At 35.3% G+C, this 19,406-nt stretch overlaps 1 protein-coding gene across 4 annotated transcripts in view; it reads right to left on the bottom strand.

Annotated features, from left to right (window-relative positions):
- TDRD3 (tudor domain containing 3) overlaps positions 1-19,406 on the bottom strand; it is a 243,933-nt gene that overhangs the window by 58,526 nt on the left and 166,001 nt on the right. For all 4 annotated transcript variants that reach the window (XM_079902897.1, XM_079902898.1, XM_079902899.1 and 1 more), the window contains 5 exons: positions 16,863-16,934; positions 14,190-14,339; positions 9,142-9,282; positions 4,838-4,994; positions 3,935-4,060 (listed from right to left, as the gene is read on the bottom strand). In XM_079902897.1, coding sequence (XP_079759023.1) covers positions 3,935-4,060; positions 4,838-4,994; positions 9,142-9,282; positions 14,190-14,339; positions 16,863-16,934 — 646 coding nt within the window. The remainder of the gene's footprint in view (positions 1-3,934; positions 4,061-4,837; positions 4,995-9,141; positions 9,283-14,189; positions 14,340-16,862; positions 16,935-19,406) is intronic.

Below are 19,406 nucleotides of genomic sequence, written 5' to 3'. Positions count from 1 at the left end.
GGTAATTCAAAATATTTCAAACTTTTTCATTATTATTATATTTGTTATGGTGATCTGTGATCAGTGATCTTTGATGTTACTACTATGACTTGCTGAAGCCTCAGATGATGGTTAGCATTTTTTTTAACAATAAAGCATTTTTAATTAAGGTATGTACATTGTTTTTCCAGACATAATACTATTGCATACTTAACAGACTACAATATAGGATAAACTTTTTTTTTTAAACATAACTTTTATATGCACTGAGAAACCAAAAAATTCGTGTGACTTGCTTTATTGCAATATTCACTTTATTGCGGTGGTCTGGAACCAAACCTGCAATATCTTCCAGGCATGCCTGCATAAGAAACATCTACAAGCATGATAATCTTCAGTTCATATATGTATCAATTTATTGTCCCGCTGCTTGTGCTCATGTTTGTTATCATTAATCTCCTCTGATGCGATGTCAGCATCATGAAAGAAAGAGTTTAGGGTGAGAAGAGCTATTACTGAAAGGATAAGTTTCTCTGCTCAAACATTTAAAACAATGAAATAGCAAACCAAGCAGTATTTTCAAGGCTGCCTGTTTAAAGGATTTCTTAGCCATTCAAAACAACTAGTTAGCCTTATTTTGGCAATAAAACTTTGAAATAAAGAATGTAATATTATTACAGATTACAAAAACGTCAGATCAGATTTGACTATTGTATTCAAAATACCTCTGCTAAGTCTTTATACTTTGTTTAGTGTTGCTTACACTAAGTAAATGATAAAAAGGTTTACACAAAGTAAGTAATAATATTCTTTTTAATAAGCATTCCTATGACCTTTTAAGTTTGTGGTTTCTTCTGTCTCACAAACTAACAGTAAGCTTCTTTGGGGCAAGAGCTACAAAATCCATCTATTTCCATGAATTTTCTGAATGAGGTATTTTATTAAATTTTGTACCCCTGCTGCTTACCATAGACCAGGTACAAATAAATACTACATAAAATACTACATATATAGAATGAACAATTTCTTACAACACATACAGCTGTAACCTCACTTCAGTCTCAATCCCATTTTCCACCTTGCCAATGGACAAATATTTTTTCTGAAAGCACCAAACTTTGTTACTGTCATGCCACAAACCCTTTCATGGCTTTACACTGTCATTTGGATACAGTAAAGACTCCTTAGGACAAAATCCTCTTGATCTGGCTCCAGACTACCACTTTCACATCTGGCCTTATACCTCTACCTCTCCCATAACCTCCCAGGCATAGGAACTGGCGTTCTGCTGCCTCCAAGCCTGGACATGCAGAGTTCCCTACATCTGGACCGCCCTTCCCCCAACACTCCTCCTTTGACCTGTCTAAATGCCACCTACTCTAAGAAGCCTCTGCCTATCTCCCATCTTGGTTAGCTGGCCTCCCCACACAGTACTTCTAGGAAAGAACAGAAATTTGCTTCTCTGAGAACAGTGGTTATCAAGTAGGACAGAAAACTCTAATGTAAGTTGGAGAGGGTAATTTCCGGGGTTAGGATGATCAAAGGAACATGTGAATTTGGATAAAATTTAAGAGCCTCTACAAACATTAGAAATACCTAATTTTTTAATTTGGGGATTTATGAAGGTCACAGGTTATATTCCTTGTGAAAATCTAGGGTGTGAAATACTATTATAATGCCTATATCTTTCTCATATTCTAGCTGACTCTGTACCATATTAAGAACAATAATGTAAATACAAAACAGTCTACTAAAACAATATCCAATATTAACATATGTGTTTATAAATTTCTGTTCCCTCAGAAGTAAATCTCTCTAACACTGATGTTTGGATTTCAGTGTATTATTCATGTCATGTATCTTAATTAACTTTAATACCTTTTCCCAAGTGGAATGCTAGTATACTACATTTTGTTGGTATAGGATGTGTTCTGTGAGAACTGAAAGCTGATAGACACACAGGTCACCGTAGATTACTATTCTTGGTCTCAACTTCATTAGGATTTAGTAGAGACTCTAGGAGTCAAAAGCAAATGTAGGGAGACAGAAGGATAAAAGGAAATCAAAGGAGCTCTGATTGGGATAGTATAAAGGAAGGTTGGGACAAAAATATCTAGAAGTCAGATTTTAAGAAGCAGTAGAGATTCTCCTGCTAACCTTGCAGAAGCAAACATGTGAACTGCCTAGGGAGGAGGTCACGTGGCAAGGACCTGAGGGCTTCTAGGAGCTGAAGGCACTCCCCAGGAAACATCGAACAAGAAAGCAAATGTCAGTCCTACATCCACAAGGAAGTGAATATTGCTAACAACCAGTTAACTTGTAAGAGGACCTTAAGCCTGAGGCAAGATCACAGCCCCAGCTGAAATCTTGATTTTAGTATGTGAAACATTGATCAGAGATCTCAAGTAAGCTGTGTTTTGACTCCTGAACCACATAAATTATGAGATAGTATACTTGCATTGTTTTAAGCCACTGACCTTTTGGTAATTTGTGAAACAGCAACAGGAAATGAATTCATCATACTTTTTTTTTTTTTTGCGGTACACGGGCCTCTCACTGTTGTGGCCTCTCCCGTTGCGGAGCACAGGCTCCGGACGCGCAGGCTCAGCGGCCATGGCTCACGGTAGCCGCTCCGCGGCATGTGGGATCTTCCCGGACCGGAGCACGAACCCGTGTCCCCTGCATTGGCAGGCGGACTCTCAACCACTGTGCCACCAGGGAAGCCCTCATCATACTTTAAAAGTAAGAAAATATTGCTCTTACATGTGTCTACTTACAAATCTCATCTACATTCTACATCCAACATTTGTTTTTCAAACAATGCATTATCTTTTCTTTGTCATCTAACAAAAGATTCCATTTTCATGAAATCTGTAAACTTCAAATTTGTTATAAAAGTGTTTTATCTCTGAGCTTAAATTTAATTTGAAATATATCTGAAAGAGAAAACTAAATCTAAAAGAATATTTCCCTAACTTTTTGGAATCATATATTAAAATCTTACAATTCTAGAAAACATTTATCATATTCCATACTTCAATTAAAAAATAAACATTTAACACGATTATATCTCTTTCAGTATTATGTTAATCACTAAAATATATCATACTAAGAAATATATCACAATGTGGGAGCATACTCACTCACTGTGCTCATTTAACCCTAACCATAACCACATATTTTCATACAACGTGTAATATGTAGAGAAAAAAGAGACCAATTTCACAATCAAAAAAGTTATATAAAGTTATATAGTAATTTCTCCAACATAACAATATGCTTTCATAGCTAAATCTGTCATCTAGTAAACTGAGGGAAAGAGTTTGGTGATATTGCCCATTGTACAGTTAGAGGGCAAAATAAGCTTTAATATTTTCAGAATGCAACAATTAAAACTTTCTTCTGTACTTTTGTCAAACAGGAAATTTGTAATTAAATAAATTTGTAAATACCCAAGAGTAGACATTCACACTGTCAGTATATTATACCTTTTTTGTACAATTCCAAATAAAGTTTGGTGTTTCAAAAAGAAATCTACTTTAGGGACTTCCCTCATGGTGCAGTGGTTAAGAATCTGCCTGCCAATGCAGGGGACATAGGTTTGAGCCCTGGTCCAGGAAGATCCGACATGCCACGAAGCAACTAAGCCCGTATGCTACAACTACTGAGCCTGCGCTCTAGAGCCCGTGAGCCACAACTACTGAGCCTGCATGCCACAACTACTGAAGCCCATGAGCCTAGAGGCCATGCTCCGCAACAAGAGAAGCCACCGCAATGAGAAGCCCACGCACCACAACAAAGAGTAGCCCCCGCTCGCCACAACTAGAGAAAGCCCGCACGCAGCAACGAAGACCCAACGCAGCCAAAAATAAATAAATAAATAAATAAATAAATAAATAAATAAATAAATAAATAAATAAATAATAAAAAAGAAATCTACTTTAAGCTGGCTTACCTTCCACACTCAAAGTCCCCATTTTAGATTCCAAGAAGTCAAATAATGTGCTTGGTGCTGACGGCCTTGCATTTCCCAGTTCCTCTTCATCTTCAGATCTTATTCGCCCCCTGCCTTTTCCTTTACCTTAAGAAGTAAAGCAAGACATATACATTATACATGCAAAAACAAAAGAAGAATATACACTAAAATATAATCAGCAGACATCTTAAGTAGAACTTTATATATATATTTCTTTTCATATTTTTCTGTATATTCTACATCCATTAAAACAAAAATGTTTTTAAATGACTATATTAAGTAGCACCTTTAATCCTTTAAATGATCTATCTGGAAATTTGAATTTGTTCATGTAAATTATCTTTTAAGGAAAATAAATCATTTTTATATGATTTTTCTTTAACCACTTATTTTTTTTTTAATTGAAGTATAGTTGATTTACAATGTTGTGCCAATCTCTGCTGTATAGCAACCACTTATTTTTTTAAAAGAATATAGGACTGGGACTTGAAAAATCACATAATACATTTGACCATACAATAATTTTAAAATAACATTAAATAAAAGTCATGTTCCTGTTAATTATTAAAAGTTTATAGACTAGTCATTTATACAAATGGCCTAGTTCTAGAAATAGTTAATAGAGCTAGTTACTTCATATTTTCTGTATTATTCATGGCCTTGTTAAATAAGGTATTAGACCTACTTTATATAAAGATGAAGACAATGAGACTAAGAATAACCTACATAAGACTGTGGTTCCCAAACTGCTGCTCCTTCCACTTACCATAATGGTAAATGAAGTTATAGCCTTCACAGCAACAAAACCCAGTCTTTGTCGACAACATATATTTCTCTGAAAATCAAATAATACTGTCTGGCACATTGCTTAATGAATTATACCTCTCAGAGGTGGACCCGTAACAGGTTTCTGTTTATTGCTGTTAAGAAGTACATTCAGTGCTGCTTCTAAGTTGTTGCCATTATCCATGAGAGCTTGCCTTGATGCTTCTTTACTAAAGCCCATTTCTGTTATGTGCCTCAGAGCCTTCTCATCAACCTGTAAAGAACGAAGAGAAAAGTTATGCTGATAGTCAATAAACAAGCAAGGTATAAGTTTTTAACTACATGCTGTTTTTTAACTAAAAATTACATCTGATGTTTATGGAAAAAATGTGATATTAATACATCACTTGCTGTTTTTTCATACCAATAGTCAAGGAAGGATCTGTGATGTGCAGGGTTGTGCCTTCAGTACTTTCTCTGTATCATTACAAATGCAAAACAAACAAAAAAGAAATTTTATATGTCAGAATAAGGCTTTTGAAAATAATACAGGCAGTGAAAACTACCTAATGAAAAATTTTCATGGTTGATACTTCTCTGTCCTAAGGAAGTGCAATTTATATAGCACCTCTCCAAAAATGCAAAGTATAAAAAGAAGCTAACAAAATAGTACCATCTCAGTAGCTTGGTTTTTTTTCTACTCTCTATTGTTTCAGTACTCTGCTCTATATTTATTAGCAATACTATCTATGAAGCTTTGACAGCCTGTACCCCAAGTAAAAAATCTACTTTACAAATGTCAGAACCCCAAATCTTGAAAAATCTAGACCTGAGTAGAATTAAAGAACTGTTTAAGTAACATAAACATATCCCATGAAGAAATTACTGAATCATAACCAGCTGAGGAATACATAACTAACTTTTATACATTTAAGAGTTAAGATGGATAGGCTTTAAGATAGCATTACACATGGCATGCATGGTGCAGACAGCTACTCTGATACCCATGTAGACGTTGTTAAAAGCACAGCACTTTTTAAAAAATCCTGTTTTTAAAACCCTGACTTTTTTTCAAACCCTGATTTTGTGACTTCCAAAGACAAAATCCTTTCTAAATATAGTAGCAACGATCAACAGATCAGAGCTGACACATAAGAGAAAATTTACATCCCTGCTGTAGATATACTAAAGTAAATGTAAAAAGGATTAGACATTAAAACTATAATTCATCCTTCTTATTCAAAAACTTATCTAAATGTAAAAAAAAATCCTTCCAAAGCCTTTCCCTCTCCCAATTATCTCCCAAGTAAATATCTAATTAAGAATATTATCCCATACATAGAATTTAACCAAACACACTCAAGAATCAATTAATATCCAACCTTGGTATAACTTATTGTACCTTTCTTGTTAACCTGATTTGCAGTTAACCAGTTAACTCTCATTCAGTGCTGTTGGCAGGGCCATGCTCTCTCTGACAGATTTAGGGAAGAACCTTCCCTGCTTCTTCTAGTTTCTGTTCTTTGCTGGCAATCCTGGGCATTCCTTAGCTTATAGATGTATCACTCCAGTCACACAGCCATCTTCTCACTGTGTGTCTTCAGGTCAACTTCCCTCTGTAAGTGTCTATCTCTGTGTCTAAATTTCCCCTCTTTATAAGGAGATTAAACTAGGGTCATATTGGCTTAGGGCCCAACCTAATGACCTCTTTTTAACTTGGTATCTCTGCAAAGATCCTGTTTCCAAAGAGAGTCAGTCACATTTTAAGGTACTGGTGGTCAAGACATCAAACTATCTTATTTGGCAGGGGGGTAGCATGGGGGTGATGGATGGGACACAATTCAACCTATTATACCACCTATTATCAAAAATTATTTTAAGAACCTGTCAACTGACATCCTAATCAAGTCCTCTTTCAATTGTTGAAAATAAAGAGCTGAATACCATGCAACATGCAAAAGAAGAGGGTTCCTGGTCATTAAAATTTCAAACTGTCCTTTTGATAGTCTCCTTCATTCTTAAATGACAGTTTTTCTGAATACAGAATTACAGGTGAACAGTTTTTTTTCTTTCCGTACTTTCAATATATCACCCCACTGCTTCCTTGCCTCCATACTTTCTGATGAAAAATTGGCCATTTATTTATTGAGGATCCCTTGTATTTGATGAGTTGCTTCTCTCTCACTGCTTTCAAGATTTCCTGTCTGTACCTTCCAACAACTTGATTATGTGTCTTGGTGTGTCTCTGAGTTTATCCTATTGGAGTTCACTAAGCTTCTTAGATTTGTAGATTTCATCAAATTTGGGAGTTTGGGGGCATTAGTTCTTCAAATATTTTTTCTGTCCCTTTTTCTCTTCTATTGGGAAGAGAACATACACAACATAATGTGTATGTTGGTATATTTGATGGTACCTCATAGGTCCCTTAGGCTCTCTTTTTCTTCTTTTTTTTCTCTTTTTGCATCTTAGACTGGGTAATTTCAATTGCCCTATATTAAAGTTCACTGATTCTTTCTTCTGCCTGCTCTAGTCTGATGTTGAACCTGACTAATGAAATTTTTTATTTCCACTACTGTACTTTCCAGTTCCAGAATTTCTATTTTGTTTATTTTTATAATTTATCTTTATTGATATTCCCTACTTGTTCATATATTGTTCTCCTGATTGCTTTTAGCTCTTTGTCAATGGTTCCTTCACACCTCTGAGCATTTCTAAGACAGTTAATTTAAGTTCTTGTTTAGTAATCCCAATGCCTGAGCTTCTTCAGGGATAGTTCCTTTCACTTTCTTTTTTTTCCTGTGAGTGGATCATACTTTCCTGTTTTATGGTATGCTTTGTAATTTTCTGTTGAGAACTGAAAATTCTGAATACTGTATTGATGGTAATTTTGGAAATCAGATTCTCCCTCCTCCTCAGGGACTGCTGTTGTTACTTAATGAAGACTGCAGCTGTAAGTTTGTTTAGCAACTTTTCCAGATTTTCTTTTGTAAGGATTTTATTCCTTGTGATATGTGATCACTGGAGTCTTTGTTCCATTATCTCCCTGGTCAGCCAGTGACCAGCCTCTTTCTTCATTAATCACCATCTGTATGCTGCAAGAGTTTGATTTGACTCCAGAGTTGTAAAATAGTTGCTTCAGACAATGTTTGTCAGCTTAAGAGTTTTTTTGGTGGACAGCCCAATTTCTGGAGCTTTCCATTCTGCCATCTTTGTGATATCACTCCCTTCATATGTTTTTACTCCTCACAACAATCCCAAACTGCTGGTCTTTGGTGTTCTATGGCAAGACATCCCCAGATGAGGGTTCTCAATTCACTCAAGTTTAAGAGCTTCTTGAGTTAGAGACTGTGTAGTTTTCAACTTGCTGTATCCACTCAAACCTGAAAACTGACTTTTTTTTTTAAAGAAAGAGATGATCATGTATTCAAGGAAAAGATAGTCTGGCTCTGTTATAAACCTATTCTCCTTGGCTAGTGATTGATTTAGGAGTGGGCATGTGACCTAGTTCTAGTCAATGAACCATAGATGGAATTTACTGGAGATTTCCAAAATTATTTTTTTATCTGATAAAACAGATCCACACCCAGATAAATGTACCCTTTCCTTCTTGCCTCTGAACTTTTTGCATGAAGATTTAACACACAGAGAATCCTGTAACCCAGAGAAGAAACCCAAGAAACTAGAGAGATGCTCACCAGAGCTCCAACACTGTTATACTGCTGAATTTACCAATCTTTGTAACCATCTATCTCCAAATTTCTTGTTATATGGGATGATGAAACCCCATTAGTTAAGCTAGTCTTAGCACTCTACAGACAAAATCATCCAAAGTCATTTAACCTTTAAAGGCAGAGGAAAATGAATTCCTGTCAGTTCCCTTATATCTGAGGACACTGTAGCATACCAGAAATATCTCTGACTCCTCCCATTATCTCAAAAATCCAGGAATATTTTGCAATTGAGTCTATAATATACATTTTCCATTTCAATATTTTTCCCAAAGAACACAACAAAACAAAATCACTTTAGACAAAATTTGAGAAAAGATGTGGGGAAGGTAGGGAATGGCCCATAACTGTATGGTTCTGAGGCATCATCTTTTAGAATATAATTTCCATTGAGCGTTTTCTGTTTAATTTGATGACTTTTTATCAATCCATTCTAAAAGACATCATTCAGACATTAGAAGGTTAAGTAAAACGTAAATTTTACTTAAGTAAATTATTTTTCAACCAATCCAAATTTTCCATGGAATAACTGGAAATTATCAACTGGACTCCTTAATGAAAGCCTTCTTAGAGTTGTGACACCTATTTATAATATACGCAAAAAGCCAGTGGTGGTTCTGAGAAAGAATTAAAAAATCCAAGGCTATTGAAGAAAAAAAGACATAAACTTTGTGGTTGGTTCTTCAGCCTTACCAGTTCTCTGTAGACACCTTCATGTTTTCCCTCTGATTTGTTTGACTTTTCTTTCTGTAAAATCTCCCTGTTTCGGTTGCCAGCAGCACTCATGTTGAGATTACTTCTAGCACCACCACCACCTCCTCCAAATGTCTTGGTCTTCAGATAACAGAAAGATAAAAGAAATGTAAATAAATAACATTTTAAAAAGCTCTAAAGGCTAAGCTATGACTAAAATCTGAAGTAGTTAAGTTTCTTAATTATGTTTTACAGGAAAAAAATGAAATGTTAACTAATTCTTTCTAAATATCTACTAGTCATAATCTCACAAGTCCAGGGGAGGCAATTAAAAAAATTACATGATTATAATCTTTAAATCTCCACGGCAAATCATCAGAATAAACTTAAGTAGACAACAATATAAAAGAAAAGAAAATAGCACAAGTATTATGGAGATTAGGTGTCAAAAATTATTCTAGGGTAAAATACTTGACTGATATCATGAGACAAATCCAGCTACATGGCAAGGCTTTCTTTAGCAAGGCACCTAACCTATCTAGGAATCTGTTACATTATGTTCAGGATTCTATGTTCAGGATTCTAGAACCTAAGAAAGTAGACAAATAATACAAATTTTAACATGGGATTAAAAGTCTCATTACTAATTTATTATTTACATTAATTACCACATATGCTATATCTTACCAACTATGTATAAAAGCTTTAAAGTCCATATTTCTTATTTTGTCTGACTTATTTGAATAATTATATGTGTAATCAAATTTGAATTTGATCTCATTTTTGTTTTGTCAAAACTACAGTGGAAAGACTAGAACATAAAAAACATCGGTTAGGAAAGATACAAATTCATAACTGAAAAGCATTCCGCAGTTATTTGTACAATATTAAATTAAATATCTGGTTATATAATATCTTTATAGTTTTCTAAGAGCTAATAAAAGCAGAAGCCAAGACTTGATTTTTATTAGATATAATTATCAATATTTTTTAATGTATCTTAAAATGATTACAATAAGAAAACATCCTAGATATACATTTATATAAGACTGGGAAATTATTTTGAATCAGATGAAAATGTAAAGAAATAGAACCTGAAAAATAGAAAAATGATGTGAGATAAGCATCAATGGACAACATATTAAATACCTCTATTAGGTAGTTGATACACCACAATATTTAAGTTTAATTCAAATCAAAATTAAAACTACATCTTCAAAGACCAAAGACCCATTACTGGATTCATTCAGTTTTTGGTTTCTGCAATCCCAGCAAAAAAAGAAAAAATATAGCTTTGGAATGTCTTGATAGTCACTGCTTACATAACCACAAGGAAAAATGTGAGTTTATATTAATGTGATACAAAGTTTATTAGATTGGGAGACAATGTAGTACAGGTAAGAATACAGGCTTAAGAGCTACACAAGGCTGGGACTAAATCTGTACTGAGCCACTTCCTAGTTCCCGCCCTCAGGCAAGTCACTTAACTTCTATCCTCCGTGAACCTCGGGTTTCTCATCTTTAAAACAGGGACGAGAGAATTCCCTTGTGGTACAGTGGTTAGGACTCCACGCTTCCACTGCAGGGGGCAGGGGTTCGATCCCTGGTCAGGGAACTAAGATCCCACAAGCCGCTGGACGGCCCCAAAACACCTACCTCACTGGGATGTTGTGAGGATTAAGTGACATCATCAACATGAAGTGATGAGTTCAATAACTGGCACATAGTAAACACTCGTAACAGATGGCAATATTACTGTTTTGCTTAATATATTAGAACATAGTTACCTGAAAAGTCTGGATCCTGACCTGTTCCAAATTAAATATATTTCTGGAATTTAAATTATGTAACTCCAAAAGTGCTTTTTATTTTGGTGCCAGTGAAATAGTCCCATCTTCTGGAGGCATTTCCTTATTATTTTCTTTCCATTTTATGGATTAAGGAATAGGATAAATAGCATTTTCAGAATTGCTTTTCACTGCTTTAAAACAGTTGTTACCCACTAAACATACAAATATCTAGAAACATCACAACTTAAACATTACCCATAAGGTAACTGATGTTGTCGTGTATGAGCCACACCATCCCGTCCATATTATGTGAATTAGGCATCTGTGACATCATCACCATCATAAACCCCAAGTGGGCCTTAATGCTGTCTTGCAATCTTACTACATTTTCTTAGCCCATTCACCCTCCCAATCTTCTTTAGCAAGGCACCAAACCTATCTAGGAATCTGTTACATTATGTTCATGATCCAGTAATAGGATTCTAGAATCTAAGAAAGTAGACAAATAATACAAATAATAAAAACCACTATTTTACATGTTCTCCTCACTCCTCAAATCTCAAACATCTTCTCCCTCATTGTGCCTGTTTGACCATGCTTACTTCCTCACTGAAAAAATGGAAATAATCACTAAAGAACTTACATAGATTTTTACCACATCAACCCACCCACTGATATCTGCACACTTATACTTTATCTTACCAGCATCTACATGAATGATAAAGGAATGTGGAGAGAATGAATGACTCCTCTAACTCTACATTAATTCTCAGGCCACATCTTACATGACTTTTCAACAGTCCTTGATAAATTCAATACATCATCCTCCATGAAATAATTTCTGTATTCTCTTGTTTTGATCCTGTCTTACTGGTCACACCTTGGCTGGTTCAACTTCTTTCATTCAACTGGTAAGGTTGAAATGCTACAGGGTTCATTCCTTCTCCTTTTCTCTTCCCTTCAGCTCTCATTCCCTTGGTGATCTCATTTGACCTCATGATTTTAAATATAATCCATACGCCTACCACTTTCAAATGCATACATCCAATCCAAAACTCACCTTTCAGCTACACTCTTCTCTGTATTACTGCCTATTAAACATTACCACATGGATGCCTAAGAGGTACCTCAGTATTAATATACTAATTATATTAATAACACCCTGTTCCACCCTGGTCTTCTCCAGTACAAAGTAAGCAACTCTAACCAGCCAATTTTTCAGGCCAAAACCCTTGAAGTCATTCATAATACCTCTTTTTCTCTCAAGCTCCATCTTTAATCTCTCAGAAACTCTGATGGCTGTATTTTCAAAATACCAGAATCTGAACACTTTGTACCACCTACACAGCTGCCATTGCTACCAAAAACTTTTCTCCCCCTGGATTACTTCAGTAATTTCCTAACTTGTCTGATTCCCATCTTCCAGAAAATAGACATCAAACAAGATTTTGGAAAGACAGTTTGTCTGAGAAAAATGTAAATCAAAAGAACAACTTTCCTATAATCATTAAGAAATTGATATACTCCCAATATCCTTTTCTGAAACTCCATAATTTTAACAGCTTTTTGGGAAAGAAGAAATGCATTTTATGTAAACTGTGCAAAATGAATTAATTTCAGAAATATTAAAAATGATTTTTAAATGTCTTAGAATAGAGAAAACATTGAGGAATAGCAATAGTCACATTTACTGAAGGCTTTTAGCAAAGGACTATTTTAACTGAGGCAGTGAGACTATAATTAGGGGCTCTCAGCTTCTCAGCATTATTCCAACTCTATTTCTTAGTTAGGATATGGCTGTGATCTTATGCTTACTATGCCTGACTTCTACCCTAGTTTACCATTAACTTAGCTTAGCTTGTTGGATGAAGAAAGCTGTTGATGTATATCGAGACTGAAGATTAGTTATTCTATAGGCCTCACTCTTGTTCCTTATTCTCCAGGAACAGCTAATCAAAGATTTATGACTTAATGTTCCAACCACAAGCGAGACTTGCTAGCTACTTGGAATCGTGTGATCAAGAAAAACATCCTGAAAATGGAAGACAGCCCCCTCCCCATGAGCATGTAGCCCTTTCCTCTTTCCCCTATATAATCTCCAAGCAAAACTAGCGAGTTGGGAGTTGGTTTTTTGGAACATACATCTACCTTCTCCCCAGGATTCCCGGCTTCCTCAATAAAGCTATCTTTCCTTTAACCCAACACTCTCAGCATTGGATTCTTGAGTGACAAGCTGCCGAACTGGAGTTCAGTAACTATATCATGATCTGTGCCATGTAGTATTCTAAATGTTTTAAAGATTAGCAATTTTAATTCTCACAGTTTCATAGATAAAGTAAATATGGTACAAAACTTAAGTAACCTATCCAAGGTTGTCAGCAGGATATGTTTCCTGTCTGCCTGATTCCAGAATTTGTGCTCTTGTCCCCTACATAAACAGGACAGAAAGACAGTGCAGGAAGAACTACCAAAATTCAAGAAGTCTCCTACTTAAAATTTGAATTTAAATAGGAAAACAGCTGTTAGCTAAGATTTATTACTGGTTCTGAATAAAGAAACCTATTTCAATACCACTGGTTAAGAAAAATCTATCTAAGCAACCAATTCATGAACTAAAATTTCTTGTCAAAATCTAAAAATCAATAAATAACTACAGAAAACACCTATTTCAAATAAGCAAGCAATTACAAATAATGAAAAGAAAACCTTTTGATAAAGGAGGGTATGTATAAATGCACATATGATCCAAAGATAAAAATTATTTTTTACTATACATTAGATTTAAGAATGTTAAAAATGTTAATCCTGAGCCATTGATTTACCCTCTAATGTTTACCTGAATTCCTCAAAAATTTCTATTATAGGGGAAAATTATCCTCAAAAAGTATCATCTATCCCAACTAATAATGGGAAACCCTCTGCCATTAAAAAAAAAAAAAAAAAAAAAAAAAAAAGTTGTGTTCATTTGTATACTGTTAAGAAGAAAAGAAAGTGGGAGAAAAGAAGGGTGGTTTGCTAGCAAAGGTCACTTAATGGAATTGTTAAGGAGATTGGAAAAGGAATGTTTATGAGTAAAATGTGTAACCATAAGACTCCAAAAGGCACCAGGGCATTTTCTACTGATGGAATATAGAAAAAGAATGTCAAAAGTTTGTTCAATTAGTTACTTTATGTGAAAAGACAATAATGATTGTGAGTAATCTAAATAGAACATAATGGCAAGGAATAAGACAAATTCATAATGATTTAGTTTCTTACTTCTTTGCTCTTTGCAACTTCTGCAATAGCAGCAGTCCTTTGCTTTTCAAATTCATCATTATCATTTGGAGGTTTGACAGGCAATGTAACTTGTAATGTCTTTCTTCGATCAAGTTCTCTGCTATCCACTTGCACGTGAGATACACACTTCTGGCAATAATAAATAAAAATAAATTGTTTCAGTAGTTCCAAAAGAGATGCAAGTTTTTCATAAGAAAGTAATGTCTTCAAAAGAAATATTTGTATCACAACAGCTAAGAGCCCATAAAAATACAATTATTTCCCATAGATTTAAAAATAAAGGTAGAAAGCTAATTGAAGTAACTTTTAAGTAATTGTAACTGGTAAATGAAAGCTACACTAAATGTAGGCAATCTAAAACAGGGCACATATTGGGTTGGCCAAAAAGTTCGTTCAGGATTTTCTGTAACATCTTATGAGTGAACATGTTGGCTAACCCAATATTTAAAACATACATCAAACCAAAAGATCTAAGTTTCATTTTAGGATAATGACTTAAAATAATTTAAAATTTCAAACAGTCTAGACTATTGCACAAGAAGTAAATTCAGTTTTTTATTAAGCCCTTGATTTCCACATTATGCCACAATATCCATGAGGGTTTACAGTTATTTTAACATATAGAAAGGTGTCTCTCATCTTATAAGCCGAAAGCTAAAAACATACTCCCTCCCCCTAATCAGGCTGCAAAGTTTTAGGTTTTTAGTCTCTTAAGACAAATTAAGAAAGCCATCATTGTCTAAAAATAAGTCCTGAATTCTGTTCTCTCTTCTAATTCTAACAGCAAAAATCCTATAAAATGAACCTTTTTCAACTTGATAATTTTAAAGAGGAATAAAAATATGCTCTCAAATAAATGTGTTATACAAATATACAGATTTTTGATTTTCAATAATATAAATATAAAATAGCTGACTCTAACACACAGCCAAGCATATTCTGTCTTTAACCCATGTTCAAGGCTAAGATGCTGAATAACAGATTTTCACAATGGACTTCATAAACAAATAATATTATTTAAGCTATAACTTTTAATATACTTCCTAATACAAAAAAAAAGCTATAAACACACTTCAAATTCTTGAAAATAATAAATCATAAGTCTCTGTGAGCAATTTTTGAAAGAAATATTATCACCAAAATGTTTAAGGGGAAAGAAAATTCTTACAAACACAGCATTTGTTATTTTCAAATATAAATTATTAAAATGTTTACACTCTGTTTTCATTCTTGGGGTTTTTCACTGATAGAAATAAGAATATCATCAGCACAGATCATGCCTCCTTTTATCTTGACTGTCCCATGTTCCAAAGCACAATAAAAAATGACATATGTTTTAAATACTTTCAAAATAGCCACGATGCAAGAATGTCTTATTTAATTTTGAGTAGACCCTCCAAAAAGGGGTTTGAAGAGGATGCCAGTCAATTGATCCTGCCCACTTATTTTCTGATCAACTAGGTATCTGTTTTTCATACCAAAATTTTTTTAATTGTTATTGAGATATAGGTCTGTTTCCTAGCTGTTGTGTCCCCAACTCATCTTCACTTTGAGCCAGCACTCTTGAAGGAAAATAAAGCACAAATGCAAGGCAGATTACCAAGAGCTAAATTTTAGTGGTATCACGTGGCAAAGAGCAAGCAGCCACAGGGATTATTCTCAGATTCTTCAGTTATAAAGCAGGGACAAGCTGGAGGAGACTGTTTTAAAGGCAATTTGAGGCTTAGCACAACCAGGAAGACACACGATATTGGTCAGCTGAGGAGGTACCTCAGGGTAACATTTTGCAGCAAGGGGGTTGAAAGTTAGGAAACAGAAGGAAAACCTTTAGCTTATGTGAGAGAAGAATCAGGGCTGCTGTAGTTGAAAATGAAAATACCAACTGGAAATAAAATATACCTGACTGAGATGGGCATTTGGATCAAGGCAGAAGAATAGAATCTCGGAAGGGGCAGCTGGGACAGCAGGCTCTCCTAAAGTGCATTAATGCCCTTCCCTGCCTCATGTTCTCACTCTTTTGTCTCCTGTCAATCTTTCTGTTGATGCTTTTATTTTTTCTCCCTCTTTTGTTTTTAATGAACAAAGTGAGAAATTATAGCATATTTTTGTCTTCTTACTTCTGCATTTCTCTCTCAAAAAAAAATGCCCCACCACCATCTGATATTAATTTTAAGCTGCATTTCAGGTGTGTCTCTTAACTGTTTCAATCTTTGGGTTAACAGCTTTTTTTTTTTTTTTTTTGTGGTACGCGGGCCTCTCAATGTTGTGGCCTCTCCCGTTGTGGAGCACAGGCTCTGGACACGCAGGCTCAGCCGCCATGGCTCACAGGCCCAGCTGCTCCGCGGCATGTGGCATCTTCTTGGACCGGGGCACGAACCCGTGTCCCCTGCATCGGCAGGCGGACTCTCAACCACTGCGCCACCAGGGAAGCCCTGGGTTAACAGCTTTTGAGAAAAGAATCTACACAAAAACTTTAATTACAATAACGAGAAAAAAAAAACACAATTATTGATTTCCTGTAGTTAATATATTTCCATATAACTCCTATGACCTCTGAGTGAACAGTTCAGCACAAAACTAAACACAGCTTGAATACAAATGAAAAACATTTTTTGCTGATTAAAATTCATCTGCCAAAATGAAAGTCATTACCTGTCCAAAAGGCACAAAAGGAGGTGGTCCACCTTCGGTTCCAATATTGCTTCTATTGTGTTTTGACAAGCTCTGTGAGAAAAGTGAGTTGTAAAACAGAAATTATACATTAAAAATATATTTAACAACACTTATAATGCACCAGGAATCTACTCATTTTAGTAGATTCTTACAGGAAATAGAAAAAAAGCCTTCTATTATTAATTTCAAACTATATAAATTATCGTATTCCTAACTTCAATAACTAGGCAAAGACTCTCCCCTTACTTCCCCTTTCCAAAACCCAAATTGACATGATTTTCAGAAGTATTTGCCAAGTTGCTCCCATAAGAAGAAAACACAGTTAAAACCTCTCAACAAAGATGATAAACTTTGGTAGCAAGAATTTCATTTTAATTAATTTCATTTTAATGCATAGTAAAACAATAATCTGACAGAAAAATATCTGGAAATTATCTTCAAAATGAAATTTTTAGACATAAAAATCTATTAGCAAAAAACATATTTGTGATACTGTTATATAATAAGAAATATATATTTGGTCTTTGTCCCCAGTTCCTGGAACAGAGACCCTAAAACACTTGAAATTTCCTGAATCACAGGGTTAAGGAGTACATTTTGTTCTACATAATAAGCGCCTTTGAGCATCCTGAGTTTATATTAATGAGGTGACTATTAATGGGCCCCTAGCAAGCTCCAGGGTGGGGACTGGTAGCTGGAAAAACCAACCATGCGATTAGAGGGCTAGAGATTGAGTCAATCACCAGTGGCCAGTGATTAACTCAAGCGGGCCTATGTAATGAACCTCCATTAAAACCCCATAAACGATGGGGTTCAGGGAGCTTCCAGGCTGGTGAATACATCCATCTGCCAGAAGGGTGGTATACACCAAACTCCACAGGGACAGAAGCTCCTGTGTCCAGGACCCTTCCCGATCTTGCCCTATTAAGCTCTTCATCTGGCTGTTTATCTTTTATAACATCGTTTATAATAAACCAGTAATAGCAAGTAAAGTGTTTCCCTAAGTTCTGTGAGCCATTATAGCAAATTATCAAATCTGAGCAGGGGATCCTGAGAACCCCTAATTTATAGCCAAGTTGGACAGAAGAGTGGATAACATCAGGACCTACTACTTTCAATTAGCACCTGAAGTGAGGGGTAGTCTTCTGAGACTGAGTTCTTAACCTACGGGGTCTGTACTAAATCCAAGTTGTTAAATTAAATTTTAGGACATCTACTTGGTATCCCAGTGGAGAGAACTGGAGAATTGCTTGATGTGGAAAAGAAAACTCCACACTAGGTGTCAGAAGTGCTGTTAACTAGAAACAGTTCATAGGAATACTGATAAAAGTGATTTCTAACTATTTAAAGAGATCAGACTGCTATAGTTTATAATATGGAGGATAATTTCAATTACAGTAAAATTTCCTTAATAAAAGTCTTGTTTTACAAATCAATGTATACTTAAAAGAAGTATTCAACAGATTGTTCTTTAATAAAAAAAAAAAAAAAAAGCTTCCAGGGCTTCCCTGGTGGCACAGTGGTTGAGAGTCTGCCTGCCGATGCAGTGGACACGGGTTCGTGCCCCGGTCCAGGAAGATCCCACATGCCGCGGAGCAGCTGGGCCCGTAAGCCATGGCCGCTGAACGTGTGCGTCTGGAGCCTGTGCTCCACAACGGGAGAGGCCACAACAGTGAGAGGCCCGTGTACCGCATGAAAAAAAAACCTATAAACAAATGACAATGAAAACACGATGACCCAAAACCTATGGGATGCAGCAAAAGCTGTTCTAAGAAGGAAGTTTATAGCAATACAATCCTACGGTAAGAAACAAGAAACATCTCAAATCAACAACCTAACCTTACACCTAACGCAATTAGAGAAAGAAGAACCAAAAAACCCCAAAGTTAGCAGAATGAAAGAAATCATAAAGATCAGATCACAAATAAGTGAAAAAGAAATGAAGGAAACCATAACAAAGATCAATAAAAGTAAAAGCTGGTTCTTTGAGAAGATAAACAAAATTGATAAACCATTAGCCAGACTCATCAAGAAAAAAAGGGAGAAGGCTGAAATCAATAGAATTAGAAATGAAAAAGGAGAAGTAACAACTGACACTGCAGAAACACAAAGGATCATGAGAGATTATTACAAGCAACTATAGGCCAATAAAATGGACAACCTGGAAGAAATGGAAAAATTCTTCAAAAAGCACAACCTTCCAAGACAGAACCAGGAAGAAACAGAAAATATAAACAGACCAATCACAACTCTGAAATTGAAACTGTGATTAAATATCTTTCAACAAACAAAAGCCCAGGACCAGATGGCTTCACAGGTGAATTCTATCAAATATTTAGAGAAGAGCTAACACCTATCCTTCTCAAACACTTCCAAAATATAGGAGAGGGAAGAACATTCCCTAACTCATTTTACAAGGCCACCATCACCCTGATACCAAAACCAGACAAAGATGTCACAAAGAAAGAAAACTACAGGCCAGTATCACTGATGAACATAGATGCAAAAATCCTCAACAAAATA

This window comes from Stenella coeruleoalba (genome assembly GCF_951394435.1).
Source record: "Stenella coeruleoalba genome assembly, chromosome: 18".
NCBI lineage: Eukaryota > Metazoa > Chordata > Mammalia > Artiodactyla > Delphinidae > Stenella > Stenella coeruleoalba.
This window is presented reverse-complemented; position numbering and strand designations above follow the sequence as displayed.